This window comes from Hippocampus bargibanti, linkage group LG10, assembly GCF_051943395.1.
Source record: "Hippocampus bargibanti isolate YZ-2025 linkage group LG10, ASM5194339v1, whole genome shotgun sequence".
Taxonomy (NCBI): domain Eukaryota; kingdom Metazoa; phylum Chordata; class Actinopteri; order Syngnathiformes; family Syngnathidae; genus Hippocampus; species Hippocampus bargibanti.
The window spans coordinates 3,651,884-3,677,906 of NC_142743.1; the positions used below are offsets into that span (position 1 = coordinate 3,651,884).

Consider the following 26,023-nt stretch of genomic DNA (forward strand, 5'->3'; position numbering starts at 1 on the left):
AGAACTGCTTCATGTCATCACAAAGAGGGTACAGCAAGTCCTGAAGAATGAATGACTGTGTCTTTGTTTTGTCATATTTGTTTTTTTGTTTTTCCCAAGATGGCGGCGCGTGAACACGCAGCGGCTCCCCTCTCCCGGCAAATTGGCGTTTTCATGTTTATTATGTTTGTTAAAGTAATTAGTAATAAGTGCCTTGCATGCTGGGTCCGAGAGGACAGTAATTTCATCTGTGCTGTATGTCATACATATTAGCATATTTGACAATAAAGCTGACTTTGACTTTTGACTTTGAAGACGGCACTGCGAGAGTGGCTGCCTTTCCAGCAACTCCTGTATTTTGTTTTTCTACTTTCATTCCTTTCATTACTTTCCTGCTGTGAAATGTAAATTTCTCCACTGTGAGACGAATAAAGGCAAATCCAATCCAATTCATAAATTAAAGCATCATAGGTTATGAAATAGGATCGACATTAACCGGAATCTGAGACGTAAAAAAAGGGATTTAGTTCACACTGAACAACAACAATACTCTGATGAATTAGCGATTTTATTTTTGTAAACATTCGTACGGCTGTCAATTATCACGGCCACAGCATTTTTAAGGCGTTACCACGGGGGCTTGGGAAGTCAAGCCTCTCTGATGTACACGCGCGCACGCCAAAGCACGGACATTACAAAAAAGTACACGCCTCTTGTGACGTCACTGTGAACGCGTCCGCGTGCACGTGCCGACAAAGGATGATCACACAAAACTGTCTGCACGTCACACATCCGTCTCGCATACTCCGCCCTTTGCCCTCTTTTTCAGTAAAGGGGCGGGGGGCTCTCCCGTAGTTTTTTTTTTCATCACAAATGTCATCCCGTTTTAAAAATTACCCGGATATTCATATAATTTATGAATGCATTTTTTTCGATTAGGCTAACGACGGCGGATAACGTGAGTATTGATGATCTATTGATGAAACACTTCCGCATCCATTTTATAAGGGCCTTATTAGGCGGTCGCGTTCTGATTCGGTTTCCTCCCACATACCCCCCAAAAACATGCATGGCAGGCTGATTGAACACTCCAAATTTGTGTTCAATGTTGTTGTCCCCCAGCCGTAGAACTGGAAGCGGTTCGGGAATGGGAGACGAGGCGGGCGGGCGTGCTGCGAGTAGCGAGGTCGGGTGGGCGGGGTGTGTGTCGCAGAGTGGGATGGGAGTCTTCCGGCCGACGCTTCCGATTGGGACCTGGGAAATTTTCAACCGTGACGGGAGGAGACTCCTGGCGAGCCGAGAGGGAGGCCAACTTCCGGTTGATGTCGCTCCTCCTGAGCCGCACGCTCGCGCAGACCTCCGTGCTGGTGCCAAGACTCGGCGGCCGACGAGCACCTAGAAAAGTCCAGCAACTCTTTGCAGGGATTCTGACGAGAACGGCCGCTTGGTGTTCAGCAGCCATGGCCAAAAGGAGGCCCTTCGAGCGGCTCCCCACGGACGTGTACCCCGTCAACTATGGACTCTGCCTGCAGCCCGACCTGGTCAACTTTACGTTCGGCGGCAAATTGCAGGCAATGGTGGAGGTACGTGCGGCCGGCGGAAACCGTGCCACGACTTGTGTGCCGGCCTGCCTCTCTTCCTGTCCATCTGGTCGTTTGTCTGTTACTCACTCACTTGTTTTTTTTTTGACCTTATGTAATGATGTCAGTCACCTGGCCATTCGCTCGCGCGTCGTAGCCTCACAAGCTAAATGGCTAAATTCTACAAATTTATCGACTTTCACATTTTTTCCCACCAAGCCATCACGACACATTTTGTTTTTTTGTCTGAGCAATCGGTGTCAAGTTAATGTCTATTGGACGCCGAAGTCGCTCAAGACTTGCACTCTCATGTTAGCTTAGCGGTGCTCTTAGCGTCCTAGCTTACAGCGGTTGTTCAGTGCCTTGAATTGTTGTTATTATTTTTTTATTTGACCTCTGCGGTGAAGTCGTTTGCTTTTAAAGTTGTTTAACCTTTTGGTGGTGGTTGTGATTATATAATCATTGGTAATAATAAATGTTAATCGTAATCGGCCAATGTGTGGTTTCGTGCTGGCGGCTTGTGTTTGGGAAGGCCCGATATCCACACACGGCACCGTAACATGTTTTGAGTGTGTGCTGTACCCATGAAAAGTTTCAGTCCCATCACCACTCTGGAATCGAGACCTCCAAGACCGAAACATTGCATAACCCCCACCCACCCACACAAAAAACATGCTAACGGGACTATATTAAAAATAACGTCCAGAATAATCATTAACTTTGGGGAAGCAAGAGTCAGTGGGAAAAATTATTTTAGGTGAGCAAATACAGTGATACCTCAGCTTACAAACTTAATTGGTTCCCAGAAAGTGCGTGTAAGTTGAAACGTTAGTCTTCCCAACATTTATTTCCAATAAGAAACCAATAAAATGAGAATAATTCATTCCCAGGTCCCCATAAAACATAATTTTCTCCTAAATAAGCCATAAAACTACAGAAAATATACTTTATTTTATATATAATAAATGTGCTATGGTATTGTAATTAAAGAAATAAACTGTACTGTATAATAAAGTCGTTTTATTTACCTTTGTGACGGTCGTTCATGTAGTTGCCTCTTGATGATAGCCAAGTCTAATAATAATAATAATACATTTCATTTATAAGTGCCTTTCAAAACTCTCAAGGTCACTTTTCAGTCACAGAAGTTTTTCTGTAGGTGAGCAGCGGCAGCCACTAGCACCAGCGTTCACTCAAACCGGAAGTAAATAGATAGATAGATAGTGGCTGCTAACAGATAGCCAGCTAAACAGCTAGACAACTAGCTATATAACTAATAGCTGGCCAGTTAGCTATTAGATAGCAAATAGATAGCAGTGAAGTTGTCGTGCTTTCTCGGCGATAATATCCTCACTCACATTGTCCCCTGCTAGCTGCTTTCCGTTAATCCAAATCAAGTTTTTCAAGCTCTTCTATTGCCTGAAACTGTTGCTTAGACAACACAGAAACACCCTTAGCCACACGTAGCAATGGTCGATTTAGCGTAATGGTACTGGGACGCTAAGTCACACAAACGTACACCTTGTTCATGTTTTCCTTCTTCTGCTCGACCCCTCATTTTGTTTTGTGTCCTCTTTGGCTTAACACTAGCCTGTGGTGGGGTCTTTTGCGATCCCATAATAGCAAAAGTACTCCACTAAATAACAAACCACGTCCGCACTCAAAGAAAGGGGGGTGACGAAAACTAGTCCGCCAGGCACTGTGGCGCCGTGTGGTTTGGTTCCTCAGCCAAGATTATATGGTCGCAAATTTAATGTTCGTGAGGCGATAAGTTAGTGAGCTAAAGCGTAAGGTAAGGTATCACTGTATATCGTTTTATCGTGGCAGATCAAGACAAAGTTGCGTTTTCCAGCTGCATGTGCCATATGCACACAATGACACTAGTGCATGATGATTAATGTGCTCTTAGCGTATGTTTAAAGGACAACCGACGTCTCAGGACAAGTTGTGTCCATAATTTGTAAAATGGCTTCATATGACTTCTACTGAGCGTATTTTAATAAGATTCCACCGCATATAGCTAGATTTTACGTTTTACGACTCGCGCTGAATATTCAGGAAGTCTTGTTTTTGAGTTGGTGACGAGTCCGTATGTGACGTCACTCAAGGAGCGCCCCTGACCGAAAAAAAAGACACATTGTAGCAGTCATTCCATCACGTCAATGTATTTTACTGTATTGTTTGGTCTGAAAACCTTGTGTTCCACCCAAAAGCCGCCAGAAGAGGGTGTCCAAGCTCCATGTAAGGAATTTATCAGCCTGTGGAAACGGAGGTGGCCACAGGAGGTCGCCATTTTGTGCCTCTTTTCTGATGATCGTTTCTCCCCAATGTTGCCTCAAAATAGCATGAAATAAATTATTTAATCGATTGCGAACATGTATGCTTTCCTCTTCAGAACTATTTGAATCATATTCATAACTGGAGGTGTAACAAGAAAGCATATTCTCCGAATCTAAAGCCATTGTTTTGATTCTCAAGCAATGCAAGATGTCTTGGTGTGATGTCACAAACGGGGGGCGGGACTTTCTGAAAATGCCCAATTCGCAGCTCAATTTTTTGCAGATTTTGGACACTGTCATTTTTATTGGTGTTTTGCATTTGAATAAAAATATCATACTGCGTGTTTTGGGTATTTTAGATACTGTAAAACGTTTTTGTGATGTCAGTTAAGAAACAAAAAAGTGACGTTGGTTGTCCTTTAAGGTTTCATTTAGATCGTGCTTTCAACAGACTTCTTAAGCCGATAACGCGTAGGCTTAGTCGCGCTAATGAGGTGAAACCAGAGCCAGGGATGGAACAATAGAGATCATCAGATTGGCTAATGAGATGAAATCAGAGCTAGGGATAGACTTATAGCGGTAATCAGAGGGGAGAGGTTATCAGATTTGCTAATGAGGTGAAATCAGAACCAGGGATGGAACAATAGAGGTCATCAGATTGGCTAATGGGGTGAAATCAGAGCCAGGGATAGATCTTTGAGGTCATCCGATTGGCTTCAAGGAGTGGTCCAATGCTCCCCCTAACTTTAGAGCAGAGGCCACCTCAGTCCGTTAAGATATATGGCCAGGGTTACCAGCACAACTTTAGTTTGCTGACGAAGCTCATTCGATGAGCGAAAAGGGAACTCGAGGCGGTCATCTTTTCAAGACAATCGTGACTTTTTTTGGGGGGTGCGCCGGCAAATGCGGTCAAACGAGTTGGGAAATTTTGATGTTTTTGTGCAGGTGACGCAATCCACCAATCAGATCGTGATGAATTGCGCCGACATCGACATCATCACAGCGTCTTTCGTGCCTCAGGGAGGAGACGGTCAGTCTGATCCCGATCGTCCTTTGCCTCCTCCTTGGCCCCCCTTGCCCTCCTGGTTTTGATGACGTGGTGCCGCCATGTTTAAAATGTCTGCTTCTCAGAAATCGACGCCACGGGATTCAACTATCAAAACGAGGACGAGAAGGTGACCTTGTCCTTTCCCTGCGCTCTGAAGAAAGGTGAGAAGGACGGCGTGCCGATACGGACGCGGGAAGACGGCGCTTAAATGCCGCCATTTTTCTCTTTTCATTTACGGAAGGTTCTGGCGTTCTGAAGATTAAGTTTGGGGGTGAGCTGAATGACAAGATGAAAGGTTTCTACAGAAGTAAATACACCAACGGCGCCGGGGAGACCCGCTACGCCGCCGTCACGCAATTCGAGGTGAGCCGGCGTTGTGTGGTTTTTTTTTTCGGGTACGTAAGGTATGCGCGGTGATGCTGTTAACTCGCCTAGCAAGGAGTGAAGCCACCGGCAGCCATCTTACATTGCCGTGCACCAAGTGAGACTAGCTTGGATAAATGATTGATTGATTTTTTGTCTTTCTGTAGATAACGAGACAAGCATTTTTGGTATGCTTAAATCTGTGCGCCCGCTATTTAAATTAGAATGTACCATATTTTCTGGTGTATAAGGCGCACCAGAGTAAAGGCGCACCCCCAACGAGTGCGGTATTTTCAAACTTTTTCCATATACAGGTAACATCCGAGTTACGACCGGGTTCCGTTCCGACAAAACCCTCGTAAATCGAAAAGCATTCGATGTCAATCTTGTTTTTAAGCAACGTTTTCTATTGAATACTATTATATACCAAAATGTTGACAGTCCATTTATAAATCTCACAACTTTTAGTGTCATTTTAATCATTTTATATTTTGTATTATCGATCTTTATTACTGTGTCGGCGCACACGCTTTCTGCTGACACAAATCCGCACGGCTTCCCACGCATGCGAGCTGTCCCAAAAAAAAAAACCAAATCGCTCTCCCTGCTAACGGAAAAGTCACAAGAGGTCACCCATCTCAAAGAGGCGGCGGCGCCTACCGTGAGCCCGTCGCGGCGATTGCTGTGCTGTCATGCTGGAGAAAATTGTCGGACGCGTTTGTTACGAAACAGTTATTTTGTATCGTCATTTTGTGCAATGCTGCTCCGGCAAATAAACATCCTACTTGCTCGATATTGTCACGTTCGAATTGACCGCTGGGGCGGGGCCACGCCTCCCCGCTTCCTTCTTCAGGACAGCCGGTACGAAAACGGGACGCTATCAACTTGTATTTGTACTTTGTATTACCCTGGACTTTGTCTTCGGTGTTCCGTTTCTGCACCACCGTGTGCGAGTTGCTTCTCGCCAATTTCGGGGTTATTTTTGGTTATTCCCCTGGTCCTCTCTTTGTGTTGTAGCTTAATAAATCATCCTGCTCGGACCTCTGTCTCTGTCGCATTGCCGGCTGCCGTAGAATTAAAAGGAAAAAAAAAGTCTGGCGGTCGTAGTCGTAAGTACGGGTGGTCGTAACTCGCGACGGTCGTAAATCGGAAGTTACCTGTATAAGGCACAACGGACTGTAAGGCGTACCTTCAATGAATGAAAAAAGTATTCCAAATAGAATACAGTAAAGTCTCGTTATATCGATATCGGATATATCGATAGTCCCGGTTATATCGATACTATTTCTATGCACGCACGGAGAAAATTACATGCAAACAGGGTCGGATATATCGATAGTCCCGGTTATATCGATATTTTTTCGGACTCCCTTGAATATCGATATAACGAGACTTTACTGTATATAAATATATCAACTAGCTATGCGTCTTCAGTTGACCTCATTCAAGACGTCTTGAAAATCTATTAGCTAGCTATCTTGTTATCTAGCTGGCTATTTAGCGAGCTACTGTATCTATTAGCTATATAGCTAGCTAGATATTGGTTATTCGCTAGCTATTAGCTATCTATTTGCTAGCCAATTGCTATCTATTTGCTAGCCAATTGCTATCTGTAAGCTAGTTATTAGCTATCTATTTGCTAGCTGGCTCGCTTTCTATCTATTTGAGTTACTTCCGGGTTGAGTGAACGCTGGCGCGTGTGGTTGCCGCTGCTCACCCACAGGAAAAAACTTATCCCGTGACTGTAAAGTGACCTTGAGAGTTTTGAAAGGCGCTTATAAATGAAATGTATTGTTATTATTATTATTGAGCAGATGTAGGCAAACCATCAGCTATGCGTCTTCAGTTGACCTCATTCAAGACGTCTTGAAAATCTATTCGCTGGCTAACTTGTTATCGAGCTGGCTATCTGCTATTTCCCCAGCTTCTGTATCTATTAGCTATTAGCTATCTATTCGCTAGGTATTTGCTATATTCGCTAGGTATTAGCTATCTATTCGCTAGGTATTAGTCATCTATTCGCTAGGTATTAACTATCTATTTGCTAGCTATTACCTATCTATTTGCTAGGTTTTAGCTATCTATTTGCTAGGTATTAGCTATCTCTTCACTGGCTATTAGCTATCTATTCGCTAGCTATTAACTATTCGCTAGCTATTAGCTATCTATTCGCTAACTAGCGAGCTTGCTATTTATTTGAGTTACTTCTGGGTTGAGTGAACGCTGGCGCGTGTGGCTGCTGCTGCTCACACACAGGAAAAAACTTATCCTGTGACTAAAGTGACCTTGACACTTTCGAAAGGCGCTGATAAATGAAATGTATTATTATTATTAGCTATAAATTAGCTAGTGAGCTAGCTTTCTATCTGTTTGAGTTACTTTCGGGTTGAATGAACGCTGGCGCATGTGGCTGCCGCTGCTCACCCAGAGAAAAACTAAGCCTGTGACTGTAAAGTGACCTTGAACGTTGTAGCCGCTTATAAATGAAATTTATTATTATTATTATTATTATTATTATTATTATTATTATTATTTGTCCGCGTGCAGGCGACGGACGCCCGGCGAGCGTTCCCCTGTTGGGACGAGCCGGCCATCAAAGCCACCTTTGACATCACCCTGGTCGTCCCCAAGGACCGGGTGGCTTTGTCCAACATGGTAGGTTTTCACCCGTCCGCCCGTCTGGCGCCGCATCCCGGCACCCACGCCGCCTCCGCTGGGCCCGCAGAACGTGCTGGATCGCCAGCCGTACCCCAGCGAGGAAGACCTGGTGGAGGTCACCTTCGGCACCACCCCCGTCATGTCTACCTACCTGGTGGCCTTCGTCATCGGCGAGTTTGACTTTGTGGAGGCTCAGTCGGCGGATGGCGTTCTGGTGCGGGTCTACACGCCGGTGGGCAAGGCCGAGCAGGGTCGCTTTGCACTAGAGGTCAGCCCCTCCCCCCGTTGCGCTTTAACCTGACATGAGTCCGCCGGGTCTGAAGTGGTCCGGGGTGCGTGCGTCCGTGCAGGTCGCAACCAAGACGTTACCGTTCTACAAAGACTACTTCAGCGTTCCTTATCCGTTGCCGAAGATCGACCTGATCGCCATTGCCGACTTTGCTGCTGGTGAGTGGAGCACGCTGGCCCGCCAGCACGCACCTTACTTGGCCACCAATGAGGTTTGACCGTTGTCCCGCGCCCTGCAGGTGCCATGGAAAACTGGGGACTTGTTACTTACAGGTAAGGTCGCTCGCTGGCCTTTTCCTGCCGGCGCACTGCATTGATTGGCTCATCCCGGCGGGATGACACGTAAATCCCACCGTGTATATATCAATTATCTTCCTGGCTTCCTTCCTTCTTTCTTTCCTTGCTTCCTTCTTACCTTCCTTCCGTCATTCCCTTCTTTTCTTTCTTCCTCACTTCCTCCCTTCCTTTCTTCCTTCCTTCTTTGCTTCCTCTCTCTCTCCCTTGCTTCCTTCTTTCCTCCCGTGCTTGTGCGTGCGCAGGGAGACGGCGCTGCTCATTGACCCCAAGAACTCTTGCGCATCTTCTCGCCAGTGGGTTGCGCTGGTGGTGGGTCACGAACTGGCCCACCAGTGGTTCGGAAACTTGGTGACCATGGTAAGCGGGCGAGCGAGGCCGCTTGGCTACCGCCGCCGAAGAGCGTGTGGCAAAAGGGCCACTCAGCACGGCGCCTCCCTCTTTGCCCCCCAGGAGTGGTGGACCCACCTGTGGCTGAACGAGGGCTTCGCCTCCTGGATCGAGTACCTGTGCGTTGACCACTGCTTCCCCGAGTACGACATCTGGACGCAGTTTGTGTCGGCCGACTACACGCGGGCTCTGGATCTGGACGCGCTGGACAGCAGCCATCCCATCGAGGTCAACGTGGGACATCCTTCCGAAGTGGACGAAATCTTTGACGCCATCTCCTACAGCAAAGGGGCCTCGGTCATCCGAATGTTGCACCACTACATCGGAGACCAGGTGGCGCAAAATGGCGGCGCCTCCTGCAAAATGGCGGCGCCTCCTGCAAAATGGCAGCGCTTCCTCCCTCGTCACCAAACAACCAAGTTTTCTTTGCTTCCCCGCAGGACTTTCGCAAAGGAATGAACGCCTACTTGTTGAAGTTCCAGCACAAAAACGCCTCCACGGGTACGGCGGGCAGGGGCCCAACAATCCTACTAAACCCTCCGCACCCTGCCCACCACCTTTTCCAGTAGCTTTTTCATTAAGCTTTTTCTGCAGTTTTTTCAGTTGCTTCTTCGGTAGCTTTTTCGGTAGCTTCTTTAGTAGCTTCTTCGGTAGCTTTTTCTTTAGCTTCTTCAGTAGCTTTTTCATTAGCTTCTTCGGTAGCTTCTTTGGTAGCTTCTTCGGCAGGTTCTATAGTAGCTTAAGTAGCCTCTTTGGTAGCCTTTTCGGTAACTTTTTCGGAAGCTGTTGCTTTTTTTGGTGGCTTTTTCGGTAGCTTCTTCGACAGCTTCTTCAGTAGCTCAAGTAGCATCTTCCGCAGCTTCTTCGGTAGCTTTTCTGGTAGCTTCTTCGGTAGCTTTTCTGGTATCTTCTTCGTCAGATTTTTCAGTGGCCCTTTGAGCAGCTTCTTCGGTAGCTTAAGTAGCTTCTTCAGCAGCTTCTTTGGCAGCTTTTTTAGTAGCCTTTTCAGTAGCTTCTTCAGTCGCTTCTTCATTTGCTTCTTCAGCAGCTTCTTGAGTAGCTTCTTTAGTCATTTGTGGGTTTCTTTCTTTTTTTTTGTTCTCCAGAGGACTTGTGGGAATGTTTGGAGCAAGCCAGCGGCAAACCCATCGCCACGGTAATGAGCTCCTGGACCAAACAGATGGGTTTCCCCATTATCGCCGTCAAACAGGAGCAGGTCGGCTGTCTTTTTTGGGCTTTTTGGGGGGGGTCATGAGGGACCACATGATGACTCCTGGTTCGTTTGGTTCAAAGCACGGTGATGACCGCGTCCTCAACATCTCCCAGAAGAAGTTCTGCGCCAGCGGACCGCAGAATGGCAAGTATTGTTTTTTTTTGTTTTGTTTTGTTTAGTAGCGTCTTTGGTAGCTTCTTCGGAAGCTTCCTTGGTAGCTTCCTTGGCAGCTTTTTCGGTAGCTTCCTCTGGAGCTTCTTTCGCAGCTTTTTCTGTAGCTTTTTCGTTAGCTTCTTCGGTAACTTATGTAGGTTTTTCAGTAGCTTATTTAGTAGCTTCATCAGTACCTCCGTCAGTAGCTTCTCCGGTAGCTCCGTTGTTAGCTTCATCGGTAGCTTCTTTAGTAGCTTTTCGGTAGCTTCTTTAGTAGCTTTTCTGGTAGCCTTTTCGGTAGCTTCTTCGGTAGCTTCTTCGGTGGCTTTTCCGGTAGCTTTTTTGGTAGCTTTGTCAGTAGCTTTTTCGGTAGCTCCGTCGGTCGCTTCTTTAGTAGCTTTTCGGTCGCTTCTTTGGTAGCTTCTTTAGTAGCTTTTCTGGTAGCCTTTTCAGTAGCTTCTTCGGTAGCTTGTTCGGTGGCTTCTTTTGGCGGCTTTTTCGGTAGCTTTTTTAGTAACCTTTTCAGTAGCTCCGTCGGTAGCTTCTTCGGTAGCTCCGTCGGGAGCTTCTTCGGTGGCTTTTCCGGTAGCTTTTTTGGTAGCTTTGGCAGTAGCTTTTTCGGTAGCTTTTTTAGTAACCTTTTCGGTAGCTCCGTCGGTAGCTTCTTCGGTAGCTTATTGTTTTTCTGTGGGTTTGCTTGTTTTGGGCCAGGTGAGGATTGTTCCTACTGGATGGTGCCCATCAGCATCTGTACCAGCCAGGACCCCACCTGCAGCAAACTCCAGGTTCTACTGGACAAACCCCAGACCAGCGTCACCCTGCCGGGCGTCACCCCCGATCAGTGGGTCAAGGTAAGCGAGGCGGAGGCAGTGGGGGGTGCTGGGACCCGTCGGTTCTGACCCACCTGGGCCCGCCTCCCCAGATCAATCCGGGCACGGTGGGTTTCTACCGCATCCAGTACAGCTCGGCCATGCTGCAGAACCTTCTGCCTGCCGTCCGGGACCTCAGTCTGCTGCCGGTGGACCGCCTGAGCCTTCAGAACGACCTCTTCTCCCTGGTGAGAGCTAGACTCGGTGTGGTTTTGAGCCCGGCGGCCTTCTTACCGGCGTGTGGCGGTGAAAGGCCCGCGCAGGCGTGATCAGCACGGTGGAGGTCCTGCGGCTGATGGAGGCCTTCGTCAACGAGCCCAACTACACGGTCTGGAGCGACCTCAGCTGCAACCTGGGCGTCCTCTCGTCGCTGCTGTCCCACACCGACTTCCACGAAGACATCCAGGAGTTCATCCGAGATCTCTTCGCCCCCGTCGGCCTCCGCCTGGGCTGGGACTGCAAGGCCGGAGAAGGTTCGGCTGAAGCGGTCCGGCTCCCGTGCCCTCTGCTGGACTTTCCTTCCAAAGGTTTATGCGGTGTCCCCTTGCAGGCCACCTGGATGCACTGCTGAGGGGCCTGGTTCTCGGCAAGTTGGGCAAGGCGGGCCACAAGCCTACCTTGGAGGAGGCCCGGCGGAGATTCAAGGACCACGTGGACGGGAAACAGCTTCTGCCGGCGGACCTCAGGAGTCCGGTAAGGCGAGAGTGGGCCGGCTTGGCGGTTTTCGTCGGCGCCAGGAAGGCCCCCTTGAACTTAGTCCAGTCGAGCCGCCAAAGGAGCCGCATGTGTGGTTTCAGGTGTATTTGACGGTGCTGAAGCACGGCGACGGCGGCACGTTAGACACCATGCTCAGGGTAAGGCCTCCTGAACCGCCCTGGTACCACCAAAACCATGGTTCTGATTCGACCCCCTTCCCGTCGCAGCTTCACAAGCAAGCAGACATGCAGGAGGAAAAGAATCGCATCGAGCGGGTGCTGGGCGCCATCTCGGCGCCGGAGCTCGTCCAGCGGGTGCTCACCTTTGCCCTCTCGGTAAGGCCCGGTGTGCGGGGGGGGGGGGGGTCCGAAGTCCGGGGATTTGCTACCTTCTATTGCTTCCTTCCTTCCTACTTCACTTCCTTTCTTCTTTGATTCCTCGCTAACTTCTTTTGCTTCCTTCCTTTTGTTTCCTCGCTTCCTTCTTTTGCTTCTTTCCTTCCTTCTTTTGCTTCCTTCCTTCTCTGCTTCCTGTCTTCCTTCTTTTCTTCCCTTCCTTCCTTCCTTCTTTTGCTTCCTTTGCTCCTTTCGTCCCTTCATTTGCTTCCTTCCTTACGTTTTTCCCCACTTCCTCCCTTCTTTGATTTCTTCTTCACTTCCTTCCTTCGTTGATTCTTTCCATCCTTTGCTTCCTTTCCTTCCATCTTATTTGCTTCCTTCTTTCTTACCTTCCTTGCTCCCTTCCTTCTTTGCTTTCTTCTTCACTTCCTTCTTTCACTCTTTCCTTCTTTACTTCCTTTCCTTCTCCTTTCTTTCCTTCCTTCCATCCTTCCTTTCCTTCTGTCCTTTGCTTCCTTCTTTGCTCTCTTCTTCGCTTCCTTCCTTCTTTACTTCCTTTTCTTCCTTTTTCTTCGCTTCCTTCCTTCCTTTTTCTTTGCTTCCTTCTTCCCTTTCTTCCTTCCATCCATTGCTTTCTTCCCCTTTTCCCTCCGTCCTTTGCTTCCGTTGCTTCCTTCCTTCCTTTGCTTTCTTCTCTTCTTTCCTTCTTTGATTCTTTCCTTCATTCATTTACTCCCTTTCCTTCTTTGCTCCCTTCTTTCTTTTCTTCCGACCATCCTTTGTTTCCTTGCTTTCTTCCTCACTTCCTTCCTTCCGTCCTTTGTTCCTTTGCTTCTTTCCTTGCTTCCTTCTTTGCTTCCTTCCTTCTTTCATTCTTTGCTTTCTTCCTTTCTTCCTTTGCGCTCCCCTTCCCCCACACCCCCTCGCTGATGTGCGTGCGGGCTTGTCCTCGTCCAGGAAGAGGTGCGCCCCCAGGACACGGTTTCGGTGATCGGCGGCGTGGCGGGCAGCAGCAAACACGGCCGCAAGGCGGCCTGGAAGTTTGTGAAGGACAACTGGGAGGAGCTTCACAATCACTACCAGGGCGGCTTCCTTTTGTCGCGCCTCGTCAAGGTCCGCCTCGCCGCTCGCCGCTAATGTTGACGAGTCTTGCCGCCCGACTTAAAGGACAACCGACACAAGTTGCGTCCTCCATAATTTGTAAAATGACTTCTACTGAGCGCATTTGACAAAGATTCCACCGCATATAGCTATACTTTACGTTTTAAGACTCGCGCTGAATATTCATGAAGTCTTGTTTTCGAGTTGATGACGATGCCTGACGTGACGTCACTGAAGGAGCGCCCCTGACAGAAAGCGACACAATGCACTTTGGGTACCTTTTTTCGTCTGAAAACACCGTGGTGATCGTGAAATTAGAAGGAAAACTATATAAACAACGCGGTGGTGAATCGTTGTTTGTCGCAGCCAATTGCGGGAACACGCATTAAGAAGGTGTAAGTTTCCACAAATTCCCAGCGGACAAATCAGCCCATTTCCAACGGAGCTTGTGCGCCATCTTGTGCATTTTCTGGGACGCTACATTGGAGTCCAGATGGCTCGAATTGATACGGAAGGACTTCTTTAATCAATTACAAACATTTATGATTTCCTCTTCAGAATTATTTGAATCATATTCATGAGTAACAAGAAAGCATCATCTCAGAATCTGAACTCTCCGAAGCCATTGTTTTGATTCTGGAGCAGGGCAGTGTGTGACCAATAGTGACGTCACGAACGAGGGGGCGGGACTTTTTTAAAATCTGCCTCGTTTTGGGTCATTTTTATTGGTGTTTTGCATTTGACTAAAAATATCAACCTGCGTGTTTTTGGTATTTTAGATGCTATAAAACGTTTTTCTTAGTTAGCAAACAAAAAAAATTGTGTCGGTTGTCCTTTAACACCCGCCTGACTTGACGGGAATCTGATTTTGCCTGCCCGTCTCCCTTGTCCTCCTTGCAGCTGACAGTGGACGGCTTCGCCATCGACAAAATGGCCACGGAAGTCAAGGTCAGGAGTTCCTCCTAGCCCCCCCCCCCCCCCCCCTCCTCCGGCCGTCGCCGTGGCGCCGGGCTAACATCCGCCGTCTCCTCCCCCCACAGAGTTTCTTTGAGAGCCACCCAACGCCGGCGGTGGAGCGCACGGTACTGCAGTGCTGCGAGAACATCCTACTCAACGCCGCCTGGCTCAAGCGCGATGCCGACGACATCTACCAATTTCTGATGCAGCGCAAGGCGCCGCCCATTTGAGCGGCCCCGCCCCCCCTCGCCGCGCCTCCATTTCCATTTTCCCACCCCCGCCCGCGGGCGTTCATTCTCTCTCCCGACGCCGAGAATCTCCGAGTTGACGTCGACTTTGACGCCATTTGCACCTGGACGGACAGGGATGCTTGTTTTAGCCCCGCTCTTGACCCCGCCCCCCCTTCAAAACTTGCGGTCAACGCCCCGCCCACCTCCAGACAACCGTGAAGCCCTTTTTACCGTGCATGACTCGCTCGCTCGGCGTGATTGGCAAAGTGTGTTGCGGCCATTTTGACATCATCAAATCAATGCAGTCTATCAATAATAGATCAATATTACGAATGCATAACAAATCAATCGTTTGTCAGAATCTTGATTTGGTCTTCGATAGAACAGTTTAGTTTCATTTCGAAGAGCTTCGTCAGTGAACTCAAGTTGTGCTGCTAACCCTGGCCCTATATCCCTCGTGGACGAAGGTGGCCGTGCCGGACCTCTCCTCTAATCCGTCCCTGCTCTAGGGGACAGGAGGAGCAGTGGACCAACTTTTATGGTTCTATCCCTGGCTCTGATTTTTACCTAATTGGCCAATCTGATGACCTCTGCCCTCTGATTATTGCTATAGGTCTATCCCTGGCTCTGGATTCACCTTAATAGCCAATCAGATGACCTCTATTGATCTATCCCTGGCTCTGATTTCACCTCATTAGCCAATCTGATGACCTCTATTGATCTATCCTTGGCTCTGATTTCACCTCATGAGCCAATCTGATGACCTATATTGTTCTATCCCTGGCTCTGATTGCCTCTATTGTTCTATCCCTGGCTCTGATTTCACCTCATTGCCCAACCTGATGACCTATGCCCTCTGATTACTGCTAGTTCTTTCCCTGGCTCTGGATTCATCTCATTAGCCAATCTGATGACCTGCATTGTTAGCTTTTAGATATCTGGCTAGCTAGCTAGCCAGATAGCTATCTATTAATGATAGCTGATGTTGATTATGTTGTGGCTCATTTTTACCGGGATGCAAAAACCCACACAAAACAGTCAAATAAGAGGTAACATCAGCAGCTATCTAGCTAGCTATCTATTAGATATCTGCCTAGCTAGTTGGCTATCTATTAGCTACTCAAATAAATGTAAAGCTAGCTGGCTAGCTAATATATACTTAATAGCTAGCCCGCTGGCTGGCCAGATGGCTAATAGCTAGCTAGCTAGCTTTCTATCTATTTGAGTTACTTCCGGGTTGAGTGAATACTGGCGCGTGTGGCTGCCGCTGCTCACCCACAGAAAAACTGTATCCTGTGACTGTAAAGTGACCTTGAGAGTTTTGAAAGGTGCTTATAAATGAAATAAATTATTATTATTATCCCTGGCTCTGGTTTCACCTGCCAGCACCACTTGAGTTCGCTGACAAAGCTCTTTAGATGAAGAACCAAACCAAACATCCGAACACCTTCAAAGAAGGACAGATACACGGCTGATGAAAGCTTTTCCTCGAAAGTGCAGTCGTATGACGGAGAGGGGGGGATCCAAATGCTTGAAAATGGCATCTAATAGTCGGCCCACGTCCCCCAAATATGGAAATAAATTGGAGAAAGAAATACAATACTTCATCAAATTTAACCTGGAAAACAAAATGTCAGCCAAAAAGATGTGAATAAAAAAGAGGGGAAAACAACATCAATGAAAATGAAATGAAGATGAAATTCCAGATCATCTTTGAAAATACTCAAATGTGCATCTCGCTGTTGCATCAGAAGTGAATCTGTAAAATAAAAAATACAAACAATCAACAAAGTATTTGGACCAATTAGAAAGTAATGCCCGCTTGAGGGGAATTTAAGCAAATTATTGGGAGAAAAACTAAATATTGGCATTTCCTACACATAAAAAAACAACAGATAATTCCGAGACATGACATAATGCTTGTCTTAGGCGGGGAAAATATTGATTGGACAGTTTCAATACAGTGATAACTCATCTTACGAACTTAATTGGTTCCCAGAAAATGTGTCAGACAAAATGTTCGTCTTCCAAACATTTATTTCCCATAAGAAACCATTAAAATGAGAATAATTTGTTCCCAGGTCTCCTATAAAACATAATTTCCTACTAAATAAGCCTTAAAACTACACAATACAGTGATACCTCAGCTTACGAACTTAATTGGTTCCCAGAAAGTGTGTGTAAGGCGGAAAGTTCGTCTTCCAAACATTTATTTCCCATAAGAAACCATTAAAATTCTCCCAGGTTCCCCATAAAACATAAATTTCTACTAAATAAGCCTTAAAACTACACAAAATAGACCTTATTTTATGTATAATGAATGTGATATTGGGTTGTAATTAAATAAATAAACTACTATATAATAAAGCTGCGATTGGCTGGCAACCAATTCAGGGTGTCCCCCGCCTTTTGCCCGAAGACAGCTGAGATAGGCTCCAGCACCCCCCGCGACCCTAATGAGGAATAAGTGGTACGGAAAATGCATGGATGTATAATAAAGTCCTTTTTCTTGACCTTTGTGATGGTTGTGAATGGATGACGAACTTCCAGGTTGCCTCTTGATGATATCTGAGCGAAGTTGCTGTGCTTTCTCGGCGATAATACCCTCACTCACACTCTTCCCTGCTAGCTGCTTTTCGTTAATCCAAGTTTTTCAACCTCATCTATTGCCTGAGACTGTTGCGTAGACTGTTGCTTAGCCACCCGTAGCCATAGTCGACTTAGCGTACTGGGACAGTTAAGTCACACAAAATCACACCTCGTTGGTGTCACTGTCCAGTGATACCTCATTTTACGAACGCTTTAGCTCACGAACATCTCGCCTTACGAACATTACATTCGCTATAATATAATCTTGGCATACAAACTACTTTTCAAACTACATGGAGGCTGGCGGACTCGTTTTTTGTCATCCCCTTTCTTTGAGTGCGGACGTGGTTTGTTATCGAGTGGAGTACTTTTGCTATTATGGGAGCGAAAAAGACCCCACCACAGGCTAGTCCCGGTAGTAGTACGCTAACAAGGAAGCTATTAAGGGTGCATATTATACAGTACAGTTTATTTCATTACAATACAGTAGCACATTTATTATATATAATATGCAAAATATACTAAGGTATATTTTGTGTAGTTTTAAGGCTTATTTTGCAGAAAATGATGTTTCATGGGGGAACGGATTATTCTCATTTTAAGGGTTTCTTATTGGAAATAAATGTTTGGAAGACTAACTTTTCACCTTACACACACTTTCTGGGAACCAATTATGTTCGTAAGCTGAGGTATCACTACAGGAATTACCCTGAAAATTCCCAACACATTTTTTTCCAGTTTTTTTTTATAATAATACATTTCATTTTTAGGTTTTCTTGCCACTTTTCGTTGTGTTTTTGACCAACGGGTCAACCGCCATTGGTATGGAATACCCGCATGACACCTTTTGTTTGGATGGAGTGCCGTGATTGGCCATCAGCGGAGTTTGCGCTACCCCTGCACCCACGGGTCTCGGCCCCGCCCCCTGGATTTTTCATCCGACAATGACGACGTCCTCGATTCTGCTCCGATACCCTGCTGACATATCTTTCTCCTCGATTCCTTTGTAAACCTTAAATGGATGGACTGAGAATGAAAATGCCACGGACGATTCACACTTGGGATGGAAGAATATCACATTGACCGCCGGACATCATTCATATTTATTACTTTATTGGTTTATTATTATTTTTTGTTTTTGGTTTCAAATATGCTCGCCGTTCAATAAAGTGAAAGGGTTATACAACCTGGCTCCATTGTGTGTGTCACTTGGTTGTGGCCGTGCATGTCACTCCGAGCTAGGCCTTCAGTAGTGCTACGTTAGTATCAATCAGCTGCGAGTGTGGTGTGATATTACTACACGTCCACTAGAGGTACTGTTGGCCAGGAAATAACGCGAAGAAACTGAAGAAAATACGTTCATTAAACTGTTCCAATGTTTACTATGAACGAGTAGATTCATGATAACCTCATAAAATTGCAAGATTGTTTGATATTTGTGCTAGCTTCGGAGCTGTCTAACCTTTCTTAATGATGTCCATCTATTCTTGAAAAGCCCGTCTTGAAAAGTACGTTTGCATTCCAGTGTTACAGGGTGCTATCTATTTGCTGTCTATTAACTATATGGCTGGCTATCTAGCTAGCTATCTATTAGCTATCTAGCAGGCTAACTAGCTGGCTACCTAACTGGCTAGCTATTTGCTGTCTATTAGTTATCTGGTTGGCTAGCTAGCTAGCTATTAGCTACCTAGCTGGCTACCTAGCTATCTATCTATTTGCAGTCTATTAGCCATCTGGCTGGCTACCAAGCTAGCTATCTATTTGCTATCTAATTGTTGTCTATTCGCTATCTGGCTGGCTGGCTATCTGACTGGCTATCTGGGTGACTAGCTGCTACCTAGCTGGCTACCTAGCTAGCTATCTATTTGCTGTCTATTAGCTATATGGCTGGCTATCTTGCTAGCTAGCTAGCAGGCTAACTAGCTGGCTACTTAGCTAGCTATCTATTTGCTGTCTATTAATCAGTGTCTGAAACTCATGACAAAACACTCATGTTACCAGACAACCAGGGGAGACAACTCTGAAAAGTTGTCTGCCCGGCCATAAAGTTGCCTCCCAGATTTTTCACAACTTGAAACACAATAAGACGACTAAACACAAAAAAAAACATTGTTGCAAAGTATTAAGGATTGATAATCAGAATATATATAACCAAACAACACTTAAAAATTAAGTAATTGATGTACCAACCACAAATGCTCCCCTTGCTTAATTTGTCGTAAATATCCTTTGCTGATGATTTTTCTCCAGTTGTCGTTTGTCCATACACTTCCCGGCAGGTTGCACCGTGCAATATTTACGTGGCTTGCAGCAGACGTAAACTCCTCTTTCCACGATGCTCTCAATGTACGTCCATAAATTTTGTTAGCTTCTTTTGAGTCTCTCTTCTGGGGCTGAGGTTTTGGCTTGATTCCTAATCACTTATCCATTTTTCTTGTGTGTAATGATATTAGCAAATGGTATTTGCATGTTATCATTTACCGAACCTGCTTACACAAAGCAACACAAGCATTACGTATGCCTGTGAGAGATTTCATCAATTTGTGTCAGCACAAGAAATCAGCATGGAGACTGATCACAAGCCCTTAATGTCATGATCTGGATGGCGACCAACGAGGGGCACTGTCGGCCCTGCCTGCAGCCTCGCAGGTGCTGGTCGTTTTAATCACTGACACTTAAAAGGACACCCGGCACGACCATCCGGTGTCGGTTCATTGTTTGCTGCATGCTTTGTCTGCAATTGCATGCTGTGCATGTGTTTGTTTGTTTCAAAAGCCACTAAATGTCTGTCCAGTCCGTATACAGCGAATGATGATCAGGCTGCAACGTTACTCACTGAAGGTTGCATACACCCCTGGAAAACTGATGTATACAGCTGACACGCGATCCAGAGCTGTTGACCCGAAAGAGCACTCGAAGGCTAAACTGGGTGAAGAAGTCGAAGCTTACGTACACATGATCACCAGTGCATTGCCAGTTGCAGATGCAAAGATGGAGGTTATACGGATGGAAACAAACAAAGATGAGACACTGAATCAATTGAAACAAATCATCAAAAATGGATGGCCCAAAGTGAAACAAAATTGGTCCCCAGACGCAGCAGAATATTGGACCTATAGGTGTCACGTTTTGCGAGGTGGTGATGGCGGGTGCGGATCCCAAAAAGCAGGCAGGAGGGAGCAGGAGGTTGTTTGACAAATTGTATTAAAATAAAGGTCAGCAGGAACAAAATGTAAAACATCAAAATGATCTGAACAGAAGAAAGTATCAAAAGAAATCCAAGTGTAAAAGTCCACCAAGGTTAAACAAACATATGCACAGCATACACAATGCATGCAACAAACAAGAACCGACACCGGATGGTCGTGCCGGGTGTCCTTTTAAGTGTCAGTGATTAAAACGACCAGCACCTGCGAGGCTGCAGACAGGGCCGACAGCGCCCCCCCGTTGGTCGCCAACCAGATCATGACAATAGGATGGAGTTATCTGTAGTGGACGTATACAAAGGCAGTAAGATTGTGATTCCAAAGACTTTGAGAAGTGAAATGCTCAAAAAGAATCATGAAGGACATCTTGGAATTGAAAAGTGAAAGAAAAGAGCACAACAACTGATGATCTGGCCTAGAATGAATCAAGACATCACAGATCAAGTGTCGAGATGTACAATTTGCCTCAAATATCAAGCAAATCAACCGGCACAACTACTACACCCACACCAAGAACCAGAAAGTCCATACCAGAAGGTGGATGCTGACCTGTTTTCGTGTCAAGGTAAAGATTTTCTTTTGGTCACAGACTACTACTCCCTGTATCCAGAAGTTTGCAGACTGCAAGCTACAACAGCAGATGCAGTGATAACATGCATGAAGGCCATATTTGCTAGAAATGGGATCGCAAACCAAGTGTTTTCTGATAACGGTCCACAATTCGCCAATGAGAAGTTCAGGAAATTTGTGAAGGAGTGGAACTTTAAACACATAACCTCATTTTCCTCGGTGGAAAGTTCTGTCAAGACTGTGAAACGGCTGATGTACAAGGCAACAGACAGTGGAACGGATTTCTACCAGAGCTTGCTGGTGTATCGCACAACGCCAGCTACTCATGGGACGCGTGCTGAGATCCAACTTACCCATCCCGGAAAACCTGCTAAAGACAAAGGAAGGAGAGAAAGTGAGGAAGATCAAAGAACAACAGAAACAAAAACAAAAGCTCTACCATGACCGAGGAACACGGAACCTACCTGAACTACACACCGGTGACCAAGTACGGTACAAAGACAAAACAGACACATGGTAACAGAAAGGGACTGTTCTGCGCCAGGTCCAACTAAGGTCATACAACATTCAGACAGAGGAAGGTGCTGTTTTAAGAAGAAACCGCCGAGATCTTCTCAAAGAACCAACCATAGCAGGTCAACGAACAGAGACTAACAGAGACTGTTGTAACACCTCTAAATCCAGGACATGCGATCCGAAAATCCTCAAGGAAAGTGAAACCACCTGAGAGACTGATTGAAACCATTTAACGTGTTTTTCTAAGTGATCATGTGGTGAAAAGATGATGTGAATATTTCATGTGAATGTTTCATTTATTATTGCAAAATTTGGAAATACTTTATTCAAGTTTAACTTTGCTAATTACTGACATAATTAAATTCATTACATGTGTTAAAAGGAAAGAATTCAATTAAGAAAGGGAGATGTAATGAATGATATGAGCAAATCGTATTTGCATGTTCAACTAGTGATGCCTGGCTAAAGACCAAAGGAGCATGATCGCTGCTGAAAGTCGGTCTGAGGAGAGCCTACGAGAGCCACACATGTCAATTGCCTTCTCCCTCCAACCAACACACCCGTCCTAATAAAGAACCTCAACTCTATCCAGAAGTTGTATCATTTACCGAACACGCTTACACAAAGCAATACATTGTGTTCCCTGTGCGTCTACTTTTGAAAATGATATGCAAAGGCACGACCTGATAACGCTCGGGAAAGTCCGGGCGCAAAGTTTTCGATGCAGGCTTCTGATTGGCTGCTGAGAATGTCAATTGCCAAACGAACCGAAATTAAAATTTGCCAAACGAACCGAAATTCCGAAATTTCAAACCAAATGAATATTTCGAAATCGGAATAAAGCAAACGTTTGATTTGTTAAACAAAAAAAAAACATTTCGTTTTTTTTCTGGAAAAAGTTGTCGGCCACCCGAGCAGAGAGGTTCTGTGCCCTCAGAGAAATTGTATGCCCGCCGTAAAAGTTACACGCCTCGGGCATCCAGGCAGACGTTATTTCAAACACTGTTGTTAGCTATCTGGATGGCTATCTAGCTATCTATTTGCTGTCTATTAGCTGGCTAGCAATTAGCTAGCTATTAGCTAGCTTTCTATCTATTCGAGTTATTCCGGGTTGAGTGAACGCTGGCGCGTGTGGCTGCCGCTGCTCACCCGTAGAAAAAAAACTATCCCGTGACTGTAAAGTGACCTTGAGAGTTTTGAAAGGCGCTTAGAAATAAAATGTATTATTATTATTATTATTATTATTATTATTATTATTATAATAATAATAATAATAATAATAATAATAATAATAATAATAATAATAATAACGAAGCTGTGATTGTCGTTTAATGTTGATCTAGTACAGGCGAAAGACTGTGCACTTCCTTCTTTTTGGCCATAGTTGCCTTGAGGGGGCGCCGCTGAGCTTTTGTCATGGCGGCGGTGATGCGGCGAAGAAGAGCAACTTTACCGAGCAGGTTGTCGTGAGCTGCACGAAACAAATGAGGAACAACACGAAGACACGTAAGTGAGCGGGGAGAAAAATGTCGTTAGTAACTGACGTGTTTTTTTTCTTGGCACCCCGCTCCCTTTTGCGTGTCGGTGGTTTGGTGGTGTTTTGCGGTCCTTTTCATTCTCGACTTTAGCAGAATGTCAACTCTTCGCTACTTGGCGGCTAGCTGCTAAGGAGCTGACAAAGGCCAACAAAAACAGTTTTGTTGACACAAACAAAACTCCATACGAAAATAAAATCAAATATTGTTTGTGAGCACATGACAAAAAGCTGTCAAAACTGTCTGGGACGAGTCAGTGTGGGACTCTTCTGCTATTTCGGATTCACACAAATGACGACGCCAATTATAAAAGTAATCCCTCGTTTATCGCGGTCGATGCGGACCGGGACCGCCCGCCATAGTCGAAAAACCGCGATGTAGCGAACCCTACATGGATTGGTCAATTTACATGTGTATGAGTACAAAAAAATATTTTTATAAAAGAGGTAGTGTGATACCTCGGCTTAAGAACGCTATAGCTAACGAACTTTTCGCCTTACGAACGTTAAATTCGCGAGAATGTAATCTTGGCATACAAAATAATTTTCGGGAAACACACAGAGCGCCACAATGAGTGATGTATCGTTTGCAAACGAGCTGGTTCTTGGAGCTCCTGAAATGGCCGCCGGCTTTTTTTCCCTCTATTCCCCGGCCCCTGTCTTCGGTTAAAGCCGCAGCGGGGGAGGGCTTACAGAAACACAGAGCTACACATTGGGAGTTTTGAAAGGCGCTTAGAAATGAAATTTATTATTATTAATAATATTATTATTAGGAACAGGAAAGGCAGACGACAGAGCTTTAAACAAAAAACAAAAGTGAAAAAAAGGGAAAAGGTGAGAAAATTGATAGAAAACACTGACATTTGGACTTGTTTCAACTTTATTGATAGTTCAAAATCTGCAAAAAATTGAGCTGCGAATTGGGCATTTTCAGAAAGTCCCGCCCCCAGTTCGTGACGTCACGCCAAGCCATCTTGCATTGCTGGAGAATCAAAACAATGGCTTCAGATTCGGAGAATGTGCTTTCTTGTTACACCTCCAGTTATGAATATGATTCAAATAGTTCTGAAGAGGAAAGCATAAATGTTTGTAATCGGTTAAATAATTTATTCCGTGCCATTTTGAGGCAACATTGGGGGGGAAATGTCTCACCCAAAAAGAGGCAGAAAATGGCGACCTCTTGTAGACATGACAGTGTATTGCGTTTCCACAGGCTGATAAATTCCTTATTTGGAGCTTGGACGCCCTCTTCTGGCGCAACACGAGGTTTTCAGACCAAACAAGCATTGACGTGATGGAAGGACTGCTATAATGTGCCCTTTTTTTCGGTCAAGGGCGTTCCTTGAGTGACGTCACGTATGGACTCGTCACCAACTCAAAAACAAGACTTCCGGAATATTCAGCACGACTCTTAAGACGTAAAATATAGCTATATGCGGTGGAATCTTTGTAAAATACGCTCAGTAGAAGTCATTTGAAGCCATTTTACAAATTATGGACACAACTTGTCCGGAGACGTCGGTTGTCCTTTAAGGCTTATTTAGTAGAAATTGATGTTTTACGGGAACCTGGGAACAGATTATTCTCATTTTAATGTTTTCCTATGGGAAATTAATGATTGGAAGACACTTTTCGCCTGACATACACTTTCTGGGAACCAATTAAGTTCGTGAGCCAAGGTATCACTGTACAAGTGTGATTTGCTTTGCGGGCCCGAATAAAATGATGTGATGGGCCAGATTTGGCCCTCCGGCCTCGACTTTGACACCAGTGCTCAAAAATGCTCACCGCCGGTCGCAGAAAGTGACTCGATGTGATTGCACAGGTGCGCCGAAGGCGTCGGCCAGAGTGTGACGTCCCCGCCGAGCGATCGACCGCCATGACGGCGTCCGGCTTGGCCGCCGCCGCCATCCTGGTGCTGCTGCGCTGCCTGGCGTGCCGTCCGGAGGACGCGGCGGCGGGCGTCCCCGCCGAGTGGGTCCTGCTTCACGTGGTCTGGGGCCAGGTGGGCGCGGGCAACTACAGCTACCTGCGGCTCAACCACCACGGCGCGGTGGTCCTGCACGTGTTGAGCGTGACGGGCGACGCCGACCTGTACGTGTCGGACGCCACGCTGAGGCCCACTTTCGACGCCTACAAGCTGCAGTCGGTCACCTGCGGGCGCGACGCCGTAGCCGTGCCCGCAGAGTTTGTCCGGCCGGTGGGCGTGGCCGTCTACGGCCACCCGTCGCACCGCCGCAGCGACTTTGAGATGAGGGTGTATCGCGACCCCGTGACTCCATCTGACCCCTTCGCCGCCGGCTCTGAGGATGCCCGCCAAGGGGAGGCCGACGCCACAGAGCGCCCAGACTTTGATGACCGCGACTCCATGTTTTGGACCAATCTCATCAGACTTTTGGAAATCATTCTGGAGATTCTTTTTTGAAAGCGGGCACATCGGAACGCCCCCCCCCCCCCCCAATAACGGGGTTCCACCCATGCTATCTATCTAGCGAGCTATGTAGATAGCTATCTATCTGACGAGCTAGCTATCAATTAGCTATATAACTATCTGGCTGGCTATCTAGCTATTAGCTATCTATTAGCTAACTGGCTAGCTTTCTATCTGTTTGAGTTACTTCCGGGTCGAGTGAACGCTGGCGCGTGTCGCTGCCGCTGCTCACCAACAGAAAAAAATATCCTGTGACTGTAAAGTGACCTTGAGCGTTTTGAAAGGCGCTTAGAAATGAAACGTATTATTGTTGTTAAAACCCAAAAGTCCTTAAAGGACAATAAAGTGACAAAAAACACCAGCTAGACTTTTGAATTGTTTTTTTTTTTTTTTTATTACACAATTTTAATCACAAATGTAAGTCCACTTTTTTTCCACCGATTCCAAATCATTTTTTTTCTTGAGCACATTAATTTTTCATACGATTTGAATGATGTAGGACAGGGGTGTCAGTCATTTTTTTTGCCACGGGCCACATTGTAGTTCCGGTTTCCTCTCTGGGGCCGTTACGAATTTGGAGAAGCCATTAGAGGCTAGCTATCTTTTAGCTATATAGCTATCTATCTAGCTATTAGCTATCTATTAGCTAGCTAGCTCGCTTTCTAACTACAGTAAAGTCTCGTTATATCGATATCGGTTATATCGATAGTCCCGCTTATTACGATACTATTTCAATGCACG

General features: G+C 46.0%; 2 protein-coding genes across 2 annotated transcripts; both read left to right on the forward strand.

Annotated features, from left to right (window-relative positions):
- Positions 1-1,116: 1,116 nt before the first annotated feature.
- On the forward strand, positions 1,117-16,949 carry npepps (aminopeptidase puromycin sensitive). The gene is made up of 22 exons (XM_089006062.1): positions 1,117-1,562; positions 4,784-4,868; positions 4,970-5,047; positions 5,128-5,249; positions 7,797-7,904; positions 7,975-8,175; positions 8,258-8,354; positions 8,435-8,468; positions 8,735-8,849; positions 8,943-9,212; positions 9,320-9,380; positions 9,986-10,095; positions 10,173-10,236; positions 10,957-11,096; positions 11,168-11,302; positions 11,368-11,587; positions 11,665-11,807; positions 11,912-11,968; positions 12,038-12,145; positions 13,106-13,261; positions 14,150-14,197; positions 14,290-16,949. The coding sequence occupies exons 1-22, from the start codon at positions 1,302-1,304 to the stop codon at positions 14,434-14,436; spliced, it is 2,760 nt and encodes a 919-aa protein (XP_088862188.1). The 5' UTR covers positions 1,117-1,301; the 3' UTR covers positions 14,437-16,949.
- Positions 16,950-22,722: 5,773 nt separating this feature from the next.
- Positions 22,723-25,643, forward strand: LOC148892145 (UPF0669 protein C6orf120 homolog). Its single transcript, XM_089007028.1, has 2 exons — positions 22,723-22,823; positions 24,677-25,643. The coding sequence occupies exon 2, from the start codon at positions 24,731-24,733 to the stop codon at positions 25,274-25,276; it is 546 nt and encodes a 181-aa protein (XP_088863154.1). The 5' UTR covers positions 22,723-22,823; positions 24,677-24,730; the 3' UTR covers positions 25,277-25,643.
- The last annotated feature ends 380 nt before the right edge of the window (positions 25,644-26,023 follow it).